General features: G+C 45.3%; 2 protein-coding genes across 4 annotated transcripts in view; both read left to right on the top strand.

Annotated features, from left to right (window-relative positions):
• The window catches only part of PSEN2 (presenilin 2), a 32,569-nt gene extending 20,818 nt beyond the window's left edge, over window positions 1-11,751 (top strand). For all 3 annotated transcript variants that reach the window (XM_077813668.1, XM_077813666.1, XM_077813667.1), the window contains 2 exons: window positions 5,354-5,472; window positions 9,630-11,751. In XM_077813668.1, the coding sequence (XP_077669794.1) occupies window positions 5,354-5,472; window positions 9,630-9,785 (275 nt within the window). In that variant the 3' untranslated portion in view covers window positions 9,786-11,751. The remainder of the gene's footprint in view (window positions 1-5,353; window positions 5,473-9,629) is intronic.
• A 1,541-nt stretch (window positions 11,752-13,292) lies between these two features.
• Window positions 13,293-13,926, top strand: part of COQ8A (coenzyme Q8A) — a 97,422-nt gene continuing 96,788 nt past the window's right edge. Inside the window, exon 1 of the mRNA XM_077813665.1 lies at window positions 13,293-13,314. The gene's annotated coding sequence lies outside the window, so the exon portion shown is untranslated. The remainder of the gene's footprint in view (window positions 13,315-13,926) is intronic.

The following is a 13,926-nucleotide window of genomic DNA, read 5'->3' as shown; positions in this document are numbered from 1 at the left end:
TGGACAGGTTACAGGCCGTGAATTTTTCCTTGCTGCCCGTGACCTGTCCATGACTTTTACTACGTACCCTTAACTAAAACTTGGGCCAGGGGCACTGTGGGTGCTCGGGGGGTGGGAGGGCTGGCAGGCTCCCTACCTGGTTCTGACTGGCATGTCCCTGTAGCTCCTAGGGGGAGGGGTGGCTGGGGGGCTCCATGCACTACTCCTGCCACAAGCGCTATGGCCAGGAACCACAGCCAATGGGAGCTCCGGGGTGGGTCCTGCAGGTGTGGGCAGCATGCTGAGCACCCACCCACCCTGGCTGCTCCACCTAGGAGCTGCAGGGACATGCTGGGGAAGCCGGGGAGACACCTCTGCCCCCCTCATCCCTCTCCAGGTAAGCGCCGTCACACACCCCTGCCCCAGCCCTGAGCCCCCTCCCACACACCCAAACTGCTGCTGCTAGTCCAGGGGCTGCCCCTTAGACAGCACTGGCCGCTGCAGATGTCACAGAGGTCACGTAATCCATGACCTCCATGACAGACACGCAGCCTTAGCTCTGGTCTACACTACGAGTTTAGGTTGAATTTAGCAGCGTTATTTCAATTTTAACCCTGCACCCGTTCACCTAACGAAGCCATTTTTGTCGACTTAATGGGCTCTTAAAATCGATTTCTGTACTCCTCCCCGACCAGGGGATTAGCGCTGAAATTGACATCGCAGGGTCGAATTTGGGTTAGTGTGGACACAATTCGGTGGTATTGACCTCCGGGAGCTATGCCACGCCACGGTGCTGCATTGTGACCGCTCTGGACAGCACTCTGAACTTGGATGCACTGGCCAGGTAGACAGGAAAAGCCTCGCGAACTTTTGAATTTCATTTCCTGTTTGGCCAGTGTGGCAAGCTGATCAGCACAGGTGACTATGCAGATCTCCTCAGCAAAGGTGACCATGGAGTCCCAGAATTGCAAAATTGCTCCAGCATGTACCAAACGGGAGGTACTGGATCTGATCGCTGTATGGGGAGACAAATCCGTGCTATCAGAACTCTGTTCCAAAAGTCAAAATGCCAAAATATTTGAAAAAATCTCCAACAGCACAAAGGACAGAGGCTATCACAGGGACCCGCAGCAGTGCCGCATGAAACTTAAGGATCTTAGGCAAGCCTACCAAAAACCCAAGAGGCAAACGCTCGCTCAGGGTCAGAGCCCCAGACATGCCACTTCTGTGATGAGCTGCATGCAATTCTAGGGGGTGTCCCTACCACTGCCCCACCCCTGTATGTGGACTCCTGCAAGGGGGGAGTCTCATGCAACAGGGATGAGGATTTTGGGGACGAGGAAGATAGCGCACACCAGGCAAGCGGAGAAACCATTCTCCCCAACAGCCAGGAACTGTTTATCACCGTGGATCCAATACCTTCCCAACCCAGGCTCCCGACCTTGAAGGCGGAGAAGGTAGCTCTGGTGAGTGTACCTTTGTAAATATAATACACTGTTTAAAAGCAAGTGTGTTTAATGATTAATTTGACCTGAAAACTTAGGATGCATTCGTGGCCGGTACAGCTACTGGAAAAGTCTGTTAACGTGTGTGGGGACGGGGCGGAAATCCTCCAGGGACATCTCAGTGAAGCTGTCCCGGAGGTACTCCCAAAGCCTTTGCAAAAGGTTTCTGGGGAGGGCAGCCTTATTGCGTCCTCCATGGTAGGACACTTTACCATGGCAGGCCAGTAGCACATAGTCTGGAATCATTGCATAAGAAAGCATGGCAGCGTGTGGTCCCAGTGTCTGCTGGCATTCAAGCAACATCTGTTCTTTATCTCTGTTATCCTCAGGAGAGTGATATCATTCATGGTCACCTGGTTGAAAAAGGGGAATTTTATTCAGAGGTGGCCGTTCCTGCTGGGCTGTTTGCCTGTGGCTGAAAATAAATCATCCTTGCTGTTAGCCACGTGGTGGGGGGATGGGTGAAGTGATCATCCCAGCAAATTGGGGGTGTGTGGGGGGGGGGGGGTTAGTGGGTTTGTGCTGCACGTTAACCTGAAAACATCAGCCCCTCCTCTTAAATGGCCAATGTCTTTAAAATTGGAAAAAAAAGAAATCTCCCTTTTTTTCCTCCCACAGCTGCAAATGTTTCAACGCTGCGACTGGCATCTCTATCCCAGAGATTAGGGCAGATAAGAAGGTGAAAAAAACACACTCACTATAAAATGTTCTCTGAGCTCATGCAGTCCACCCAAACTGAAAGAGCCCAGCAGAATGCATGGAGGCAGACAATGGCAGAGTCCAGAAAATCACAAAATGAACTCAAGGACAGGAGGGACGTGCGAGAGGACACGTGGCAGGAGCAACAGGAGAGGTGGCAGGATCAAGAGGCAAGGTGGTGGCAGCATGATGAAAGGAGGCAGGATACAATGCTGAAGCTACTGGAGGATCAAACTGATATGCTCTGGTGTATGGTTGAGGTGCAGGAAAGGCACAGACCACCACTGCAGCCCCTGTGTAATCAACTGCCCTCCTCCCCAAGTTCCATAGCCTCCTCACCTAAATGCCCAGAACGCAGTGTGGCCTTATCCTTCTCTCCTCCCCCACCCCTCCCAGGCTACCGTGGCAGTTATCCCCCTATTTGTGTGACAAATTAATAAAGACTGCATGAATTTGAAACAACAATGACTTTATTGCCTCTGCAAGCTGTGATCGAAGGAGGGAGGGAAGGGCAGTTGGCTTACAGGGAAGTAGAGTGAACCAAGGGGGTGGGTTTTCATCAAGGAGAAACAAACAGAACTGTCACACCATAGCCTGGTCAGCTATGAAACTGGTTTTCAAAGCTTCTCTGATGCACAGCATGCCCTGCTGTGCTCTTCTAACAGCCTTGGTGTCTGGCTGTGTGTAATCAGGGGCCAGGCTATTTGCCTCAACTTCCCACCCCGCCATAAACGTCTCTCCCTTACTCTCTCAGATATTGTGGAGCACACAGCAAGCAGTAATAACAATGAGAATACTGGTTTCACTGAGGTCTGAGCAAGTCAGTAAATTGTGCCAGCGTGCTTTTAAACGTCCAAATGCATGTTCTACCACCATTCTGCCCTTGCTCAGCCTATGGTTGAACAGATCCTGACTACTGTCTAGGCTGCCTATGTATGGCTTCATGAGCCATGACATTAAAGGGTAGGCTGGGTCCCCAGGGATAACTATAGGCATTTCAACATCCCCAGCGGTTATTTTCTGGTCTGGGAATAAAGTCCCTTCCTGCAGCTTTTGAAACAGACCAGAGCTCCTGAAGATGCGAGGATCATGTGCCTTTCCTGGCCATCCCATGTTGATGTTGGTGAAACGTCCCTTGCGATCCACCAGTGCTTGCAGCACCATTGATAAGTACCCCTTTTGGTTTATGTACTGGCTGCCTTGGTGGCCCGGTCCCAAGATAGGGATATGGGTTCAGTCTATGGCCCCACCACAGTTAGGGAATCCCATTGCAGCAAAGCTATCCACTATAACCTGCACATTTCCCAGAGTCACTACCCTTAATAGCAGCAGCTCAGTGATTTGCAGTGGGTACTTGGATCACAGCAACCCCCACGGTAGATTTGTCCACTCCAAATTGATTCCCGACTGACCGGTAGCTGTCCGGCATTGCAAGCTTCTAGAGGGCTATCGCCACTCGCTTGTGGACTGTGAGGGCTGCTCTCATCTTGGTATTCTTGCGCTTCAGGGCTGGGGAAAGCAAGTCACAAAATTCCATGAAAGTGCCCTTACACATGCGAAAGTTTCACAGCCACTGGGAATCATCCCAGACCCACAACACTATGCGGTCCCACCAGTCTGTGCTTATTTCCCGGGCCCAGAATTGGTGTTCCATGGCATGAGCCTGCCTCGTTGCCACCAGGATGGCCAAATTGCCGGAGCCTATGCTTTGAGAGAAGTCTGTGTCCATGTTCTCATCGGTCTCCTCACCGTGCTACCATTGCCTCCTCACCTGCTTTTGTAAGTTCTGGTTCTGCATATGCTGCATGATCATGCACGAGGTGTTTACAATGCTCATAACTGCCACAGTGATCTGAGTGGGCTCCATGCTTGCTGTGGTATGGTGTGAGCAGGAGAGCAGAGTGGCAGCAGAAGTGGTCATTCAATGACGATGGTTTGCAGACCTACTGCACCGTCTGCTCCCAGGACACAACAGCTAAATGGGCTGCATGCTTGCCGTGTTATGGCGAGACAAGAGCAGCCGAGCAGAGTTTCAGTGGAAGTGGTCCTGTGAGACCACCAGGAGAGCAGAGTCGCAGCGGAAGCGGGAACCCATGAGACACAACATGGAGAAATTCACTATCGAGACAAGAGCAGGAAAGCAGAGTGGCAGTGGAAGCGGTGGTTCGATGACCATGGTTAGCAGTCCTACTGCACTGTCTGCTGAAAGCAGTATGGCGCCTGCGCGGAAAAAAGGCATGAAACGATTGTCTACCATTGCTCTCACGGAGGGAGGGGCGACTGATGACGTACCCAAAATCACCCGCGACAATGTTTTTGCCCCATCAGGCATTGGGAGCTTAACCCAGAATTCCAATGGGCAGCGGAAACTGTGGGATAGCTACCCACAGTGCAACACTCCGAAAGCCGATGCTAGCCTCAGTACTGTGGACGCACTCCGTTGACTTAATGCGCTTAGTGGGGACACACGCAATCGACTGTATAAAATCGGTTTCTAAAAATCGACTTCTATAAATTCGACCTAATTTCGTAGTGTAGACATACCCTTAGTTATAATTGGTGTAAGGGCGTTTAAAGTCTGGTAATCATAAGATATGCTGATTTAAGCACTTTTTTATCCTAGTATAACTGCCTGTGCTAGGGAGTTGGACCCATTTTAACTATATCTGTGTCTAAACCAGTATAGTTAAACTGGTACAAAATCTATATGTAGAGCAGCCCTTACCATGCAAATGTTTCCGATTTAATGTGCCCACTGAGCTTGAGAAAGTGTCATGTTGTGTGGGATCTAACAGGTCAAACAAGAGTAACGCTGTAGCTGGTTGGAGATTAGGTTTGCAGAGGGTGGGAGAAGAGAGGAAATTCTTTCCAGTTGAAATCTTCCAACCAGCTGAAGGTAATTTTGACAGAGGAAATGTCCTGGAGTTTTGTGCCTCTATAGAGGAAAGTCCATTGGCTTCTGTGAAGTGAAAAAGTAGGCTGTCTGTACAGGGAGGTGCAAATAACTGTGCCACGGAACGCTTTAATGTTGTCAGCATGGTGGTCTGAGTTGTTAGTCAAGAGTAGAAACTTTGACCAGTTGCACTGGAGGAGGGAGAAGGGATGGGCGTAAAGCAAGAAAAACAGAAAGAAACAGGAGCACTGATGTGAAAATTTTTCACTTTTAACAGGGGGTGTCAAGCTAGGCCTTGGAGACTTCATATTTTACAGTGTGCTTGTAGGGAAAGCAGCTGCCACTGCTAGCGGAGACTGGAATACAACACTGGCCTGCTTTGTAGCCATCCTTATAGTAAGTAAAACTGTAAAAGTTCTCTCTCTCTCTCTTTTTTTTTTTTATATGTACTTCATGGCATTGTACCATTGATGGACGTATCAGTAACTGGTCAGTGTTAAATATTAAATTACTGCTGTGTAATATAGGGAGAAACCCACACACGACTCTACCCATCGTACTGTATGTAAAGGTGATCAGCATAGATGGGCACTCTGATATCTCTGGGACAAGAATGTGATCCACTCTGGACTGTGCCTTTGGGCAAAAAAGTCCTTAAAGAACAAATAAGGGCTAGTCTAACTAAAGCGCTACAGTGGCACAGTTGTGCCTCTCTAGTGTGTCTGGTGAGGATTCTCTAAGACTATGGGAGAGAGCTCTCCCGTTGACTTAATTACTTCACCTCTGTGAGAGGTGGTAGCTGTGTTGGCGGCCAAAGTTCTTCTGCCAACACAGCGCTGTCTACTTAAGTTGGTGTAATTTACATCGCTCAGGGGTGTGGATTATAAATGGTAGTGTAGACAAGCCTTAAGATCCACATCAGCTGCCAGGTGGAGACCATGGGGCAGAGGAACAAGGGTCTGGGAAAAGGAGTTAGAATTGAACTGCTGGTGTTCTTGTTTCAGTGGCTAGAGATCAGGGACTTTTGTCACATTTAAGAGTGAGTACTGAGATCTCTGGGCTTGAATGGCTCAAAAAATCTGCCTCTGGACAACAGGAGCTGCTTCATGAGGGTAGAAGAGGTTTGTGCTTCTTTTGTATTAGTAACCCCTGACAAGTTGATGAGCTTTGTCAAGATAAAGAACCCTCATCAGTTTCAGGCTATCAGACAGAGGTGTGTTCTGTTCCAGTGTTTGCTGGGAAGCAACAGAAATGCCAGAGGCTAACTCCTCTGAAACAGTCCTCTTCATTGTGAAGAAATTACCATATTGTAGCTGTCCTAGAACCCAGCCCTGCCAGGAGCTCAGCACCTTGCAAATCAGATCTCCATGTGTGTTGAAGAGCACTGCTACATGCTCTAATATTGTCACTGCTGAGTCTGTAGGGTGGTGATTTTGAAGCTGTCAACATTCTAATGAAAGGTGCATGCTGGGCAATGGAAATTTAGTGGGCAAAAGACACAACTAATCCTAGTGTATCTAATGTAAGTGGAGTATGTGAGCCTAGCTTTAAACACAGCTTTCAAAACCTCACAGATGCGGGAGGGGGAGTCCTATTAGTCATCTAGTCCATCCTCTGGGCTGGTCTGTTCCCTACAGCAAGTGCTCTCCAGAGTCTGCCCAGGAGACTATCTGCACTGCACTGTTTTCCCTAAAATGTGCTTCTAATGTGTTCTGGTTCCATCTGCTTGCTTCAAGGTCCTGTTTCTCTGACTTTCCAGCTCCAGAATGGTCTGTGGTGTTGTAGTGCTAAGCCATCCTTGTACAGACCTGCAGAAAGAAACCACACCCATTGAGGAGGGTGTGGGGCCTGGTGCCAGCCCCGATGTATGTTTGTCCAAAGACTGTAGAGAGCCTGTGCTATCCATACAGAAGTGGAAGGGATATGGGGATTCGTGTGGCTTTAGTAGTGGGCCTTAAACTTCCAGTTGCCTTAGATAAAGAAGTATTTTAGTTTGATAAATGTCAGTATTTTAAGTAGCCAAGCTGAAGCCCCCAAGTACTCCCAAGCAATCTAGATCTAAATTCTGCAATAAAGGTTTCCCTGGTTTCTGTAGCCCTTTGGTATTGGTATAGGAATCCCAGTGTGGCAGTCTCTTATCTCAGTTTTTTAACACACTTTTTGGCAGTGCGACAGAACTACATTACAGAAATCATTGGGGGAAGCTGGAGGTTTTGGCAGCTGGACTGGTGGGGGTGGGGGAAGGACTCTTCGGGGTAGAATTCTCAAAGGAGCATAAGAGGGTACACCCATTTGAGAGTGTTAAGTCTCGGTGCTTTGGTACCTGGGAAGATGTTGAGTTGATTGGAGACTGTAAAAGTAATGATCGCATTAGCTGGATGTTTCTGCCAAAAAGATCAGTAGTGAAGTAACTAACAATGATAACATTTAAATTTATCTTGGGGTTTCAGAGTGAATGCCACATGGGGATGGATGGGATAGTTCAAACCACCTCATAGCTATTGTTTCAGACTGCCTGTGGGTCAGGAAGAAAACAGTGAATCAATTACTCTTTTTTCACTTTCTTCACAACCACAATGGTTAAAATAATATTTTTCTCACTCCTTGTCCGTACCCCGCTTAAGCTGGAGAAGCTAATGATCCAACCAGCAGATCAAATTCGGCGATGTATCCCAGTCACGTGCCACCTGAGGCATGTTACGCATAGGCTAAGAAGTAGTACAAAATGAAAGCTTGGATTCTGGGCTGTGTTTCTACAGCAAGGAGTTGATTTTGTGTGACAGCCTGAGGCATGGGTTGCTGAGGCTTGCAGTAGTGCAGCGGTCAGCAACCTTTCAGAAGTGGTGTGCCGAGTCTTCATTTATTCACTCTAGTTTAAGGTTTTGCGTGCCAGTAATACATTTTAACGTTTTTAGAAGGTCTCTCTCTGAGTCTATATTATATAACTAAACTATTGTTGTATGTAAAGTAAACAAGGTTTTTAAAATGTTTAAGAAGCTTAATTTAAAATTAAATTAAAATGCAGATCTTATCAGTTTAGTGCAGTGGTTCTTAACCTGGGGTGCACGCACTCCCTGGGGGTGCGAGATGCCCTTTCTGGGTGTGCAAGACATGTGAGATTTTTTTTTTTAGAAGGTAAATCATCGAAAACACAAATGAAGCACAGGCACATAAGTACAACTACTTTGTTTCATCAAACCTATGTATTTATTAACATATACTTTTTTAACGATTACTGTAATATACAAACAAAGTTTTCAAGTTTTTAAGCTAATTGTAGTGTAATTTTTGATGAGGGCTGCAGAGCACTGGGCCCAGGCCAGGAGCAGAGCCCTGGGCTGGCTGCTGGTACCCCGGGCTGGCTGCTGGTACCCCAGGCCAGCAGAAGGGCTGAGCAGGGCCAGACCCCGGACCTGAGTGGCTCAGCCCGGTACCAGTCTGGGATTCTGTCTGCTGGCTCCTGCCAGCTGGGGTCCCAGCCGCCGGCCCTGCTCAGCCTGCTGCTGGCTGGGGGTTCCGTTAACCTAGGCTGGCAGCGGGCTGAGTGGGGCCAGCGGCCGGGACCCCAGCTAGCAGCAGCGTGCCAGTAAAAGTCGGCTTGCGTGCTGCCGGTTGCCGACCCCTGCAGTAGGGCTTTACCTGTCTTCACTCCACTAATTTTCATTTAAAACAAATCTTCCCCTAAGCTCGACTTCTTGTTACTGAAGTGAAGTTTCAAACTTGGGGAAAGCAGTGGAAATTTCACCCCACCCATCTCTATATAGTGAGGTGAAATTGTCCTTGCATAGGAGTGGACTTCCCCCAAAGAGCCTGCCATGTGGGTGGGCAGGTTTGGAGCTTTCTTCACTTAGCGATGCTGGTGGTGTATGTCTATCGAAGTACTTAGATATCTTTTTCTCTCCTTCCCTCTCGCTCAAAAACCTCCCAAAACTACAACTTTTGGCTCTGATGAAGATGCTCCAATTAAAACTGAGACCTTGGCCTGCTTTACAGCTACCAGTAGTGCTTACCCCAGAATAAGGAGAGAACTCATCTGAGAGGAACCAGGGGTTTTTTTGGTTTTAGTTCTTTTCCATAGACCTTGGCAGCTGGAAAGGTGTTAAAAACAGATCTACTGTGTGGTAATCCCTGTATGGAAAATGAAGCTTGTTGTTTGTAGCTGACTATAACTTGGAAACTTATCTGTAACTGATCAGTAAATGCTACATAACTGTATCGAGCAAAGATTTGAAATATGTAAATAAATTAACCCTTTCTATGTTAGTTGTAGATTAACAAGGACGCTTGTTACCTCTCGCTTATCCTGGCTGAGAGAGCTTGGATCGAGATTGCCGAGGGAATCCCATGTCCGCTCAAACTGTGGGTTAGAAAATAGGCTGCCACTGTGTGTGAAGTGGGGGACGACACCCTATCCCCTCTCACCCAGGCAGACTTCCCTTTCCTATGCAGGGCATAGCATATTATTCATGTGATCTGGTGCCTACAATGAAAGCATTTCTGGGTCTATTATTATGTGTAATGTCTTCCTTTGTCTTTGTTCCCTTCTATGGTAGGGTTTGTGTCTGACTCTTTTATTGCTGGCTGTGTTCAAGAAAGCCTTGCCTGCTCTTCCCATCTCCATTACCTTTGGCTTGGTATTCTACTTCTCAACAGACAACCTGGTGCGACCTTTTATGGACACCCTGGCATCCCACCAGTTGTATATTTAAAGATGAAGAAGAAAGATAAGTTGGAAGATTTTTTTTTTAAAGCCTTGCCGTGAAGTATGGCATTTTAAATGAGGAAGTTGTATAGTTTTACACTTAGTGCCATATATTTTTAAGAAAACTTTTAAAAACTATCATGAGATACTTAGTAAAATCTAGTAGCTAACTTCCAGGGCTTTTTCAAGGGAGTTAGGTACCCAACTTCCTGTGAATTTCAAGAGGAGTTGGGTACCTAACTCACTTAGGCTCCTTGAAAACCCAGCTTTGGCACTGGTACCTGAGCAGTACCTGAATGCACTTGATCTAAATATCACCTGGTGTAAACAGAGAGAGTCTGTACGTAGTACAGGCTGACCTAGAGATGAAGAACCTTACAGGTGCATGTAGGGGGAGCCTAGGACCTGTGTTTACGCTTTGACCTGAAGTTGCAAAGAGGGTTAATTGTATTCCAATACTTTGCACAGCACTTTGAAAGTGAAAAGTGCTAACACTAATTACAAGTAAGTCACAGAATCATAATTGGACAAGTGAGATGGTCAGCATACATGCAGGAGAGTAAACTAATGTAATTGGCTGTGAGTGTTAGAAAGGGAGACTGCTATTCCCATAGGGATGTTTCCAACACTTTGGGCCCAATTCTGGAAGCCTCACTGAAATCCAAATCTGGCCCTTTGTCTAAAAAAGTTGCTCATTAGTACCCTAATGGGATGTGGCAAATGAAGTCTTGCTTTGTATAAGATGTCCTTGGGTCAGATCTAAAAGCATGAGCCTCTACTGGCTGAGCTAAAAGCTCAGAGGCTGTGTACAAACTCATAAACCCCTAAGCCACTCTGGACGTGAGAGTTACATTTTCCTATCTTTTTCTGGCAGTTAAAGTGTTAGGAAACAACATCTTTGTTCACCATTACAAACCTCAGATGACCAAAAAGGTTGGAAATATGACAGAACTTCAATTAAACTTATTGACCTGTAGCTTCCTGTGTGTATTCTTGGTCTGATTCCTATGTGTAATGTAATCACTTTAGGGAGAACTGTTACCTCTCCTTTATAAAGAGATTCTTACACTGACCTAGGCTTGACCTATCTATTTTTTTTGTATTGTTTAAATACTTTTTATGACAAGCTTAAAAAAAACTATATAAATATTTAATGTAAGAGTGACTATTTTGGAAATACATTGCTACAGTTTGTATCAAAATGTGGATGCGACTTTTTTTTTTTTTTTTTGATCTGCAGTCTGTTCTAAATACGGCATGATTGAAACTGAAAATAATCAAGGCTAACATGACCCCATAAAAACTACAGCGCTTGTTGCCAGCTAACATCACGTGTCTGACTCAAGCTTTTTGTTAGATATGTTAATCATTCCATTTTTCAGTGTGTTCTTTTTCTTCCAAAAGTCCATTTCTAAGAAATAGAACTCCTTTGATCTAACTTGAGTGTCAAGTGCATAAACAAGCTCTTATTTTTCTTCGACAGTTAATCAATGTGCAAAATATACCATTGTGAAAGGCTTGTGTGAATGAATGTGACATGATCCACAGGAGTAAAAATTAATGTCTGCAGATATTCTCTTTTGAAGAGGCACTGGATAATTTATTTTTAAAATTGTTTTTCCAATAGACTTGTTAAATCTAACCTACTTTGATATTTAAAAGGATGCTCATTTAATATTGATATATTAATAAAGATTCATTCAAATTGTTTAAAAAAACATTTTAATTTGGGTGTTTATAGGGATTTTATGTACCTCAGCTTGGATAAACAACTCAGTTCTGCTTTTTGTTGTCTGTGTCGCTGTCATTTTTCTCACTACTGCTATGTGTTGGTTATAAATGCTACAGCAGAGTAGCTAATTGTTACTAAAAGGTGTTTCCATGGGAATCTAAAAATAATGAGCATATTTGTTTGGTTTTAAGTTTGTGTAAGTGTTTTTGGTCTTTTAATAAAATCTCTAAATTTTGGGTCAGATTTGAATGGGATCACATCTAATATTTTTAACTAGATGAATTTTTTTCCTCAGATAACATAGTGTGGAGTGGGTATAAAATTTTTATATACAATGAAGAAAATCCTGTGGGCTACACATGTTTGTGGCCTATTTATGTGAGAACGAACTTATTTTAGGCAATCTGAAATTGTAAATGAAGGAACAAAGGGGTAACTCATCTGGTGTAAATTGACATAACTCCACTGAGGCTGATAGTGCTGTACTGGTTATATCAGCTGAGGAGCTAGCCTTGAATGAGCACGTCTGCCTAAAATCTTTCTTTTGAATATAATTAAAAGGCAACTTACACCAGACTCTGTTAGTTGCACTGACAATATTATCCTGGAGGTGTGGTGGTGGAGTATATTGTGTGTCTACTGTAGAGCGGGTTTAACTGTGCAAAAGTTTATATATAAACTTATGTGTACAACTTTTAAAGTGACCTTGGCTTATTCTTATGTAGTATGAAGTTCTCTGATGTGCACATGTGTGGCACAAAAGTTAAAGTTTGCTCATGGTATTAGTGTGGTGCAGAAAACTTGAAAAGGGGAAAGGAGAATGGATAACCTGAGCTTTTTCCAAGCTGGAAGCTGCAGCACAGTGCCTAGTATGTGAAACCTTTTACCTATGCACTTGCAAGGTAAATCAGTTCTGTGACCCAACATTTTAATATTTTTAAGTAAGTGGTTTTTTTTTGTTTTGTTTTTTGGTCTTGATCCAGTAAAGCACATGCTTATGTGCTTTAAGACCCAGCAAAATCAGTGGGATTTCAGCATATGCCTAAGTGCTTTGCTGAATTGGGATTTTAGTGGCCTTGCTAGTCAAGACATGGTCTGTCTCCTACACTGTGTACAGCAGAAGTCACACTGGAGCCCTGCTATGAGTAGGTCTCTGGCTGCTGCTGTGCTATAAATAACTAATATCAGTAGGAGGGAACAGGACTCTACCAGGCACGGCACAGAGGCCAAGATTCTGTATCTTAACTGTGATAACATTCTTAAAGACAAACTTTTAAAAACTAAGCCAAATTTGGGTGTCTGTGGTATAACCGAGCAGGATTTGGCCCATTCTCTCATGAACAAGTTAATCACCCACCAAAAAAAGCAGCCATCAGTAATTCTCTATTCCTTAGATATTTCTGCCAATGTTTTAATGTGGTGATATCTTACAGTCCTGGATGATGATGATAAAATCAATCTCATTTTCAGCTGCTGTTTCCTCCTCTTTCACCCCAGTTTGAGGATCTTCAGGCGGCGCTTGCTGTTTAAACTTGACAGTACTACCCTTTCACCATAATTGTACCTGGGACTATATGTATCTGTAGAAGGCCAGAAGGAGCTTGCAAGCTTATAGTCCTGATCCTGCAAGCTGCTGTGTAACTGGTTGCTTCAGTTTGTGTCAAGCCTTCAGGGAATGCCTTACAGGGTCTGAGCCTTCATTAGATTTACTTCAGGGGAGCCATGCCACTTGCACTAGCTGAGGATGAGGTTGATGGTATCTAAGAGGAAAGACTGTTCCAGGCATGCAGCATCTGTCTGAAAGGTAAGAGAGAAAGGAAACACTAAAGCAAGTGTAGATGCTGGATAATTGTGCATTGGAGGCAGAATAAAAGTGGAGGTTGTGGTGAGAATAGCAGAAGGTGGGTTTTGGGTAAGGGAAAAGGATAGGAATGGAGCATGGGAGGAGACTGGTCTAGCTAGTCTATTAGGACTTTGGTAAGCACCCAGTTACCTAGGGCCTGGATTTCAGAGGTGCCCAGCACTAAGAACTGCAGTAAATGGGGAGCTGCAGGTGTTCTGCCCTTTGCCTCCTTACTAGCTGGTATGAGGTGCTGTAATGCTGGCTGTAGGCTGGGTAGAGAGGAAAGACTGACAAACATAGTGACTGGTACTGACTAGTCCCGTCTGTTCCCATGGATGTGATGAGAAATCCTCAACTCTAATTGATCCCACTGCATGAGATGCCTTAAAAGGGATCACTGGTTTTATTTTCAAGCTGTGAGGCAGAGAGGAGTGATACCTGTACTGAATGTGCCATATCTCAGCTATTCCTATGGAAAATTCCGGTTTCCTGACCACCTGAAGGGAGTGTGTGTGTGTGTGTGTGTGTGTGTGGGGCGGGGGGGGGGGGGTATCTTTCTTTCTGTTCTGCCTC

This window comes from Eretmochelys imbricata, chromosome 3, assembly GCF_965152235.1.
Source record: "Eretmochelys imbricata isolate rEreImb1 chromosome 3, rEreImb1.hap1, whole genome shotgun sequence".
Classification (NCBI taxonomy): domain Eukaryota; kingdom Metazoa; phylum Chordata; order Testudines; family Cheloniidae; genus Eretmochelys; species Eretmochelys imbricata.
The sequence above is the reverse complement of the archived record's forward strand: the minus strand, read 5'-3'. Positions and strand labels throughout refer to the sequence as shown.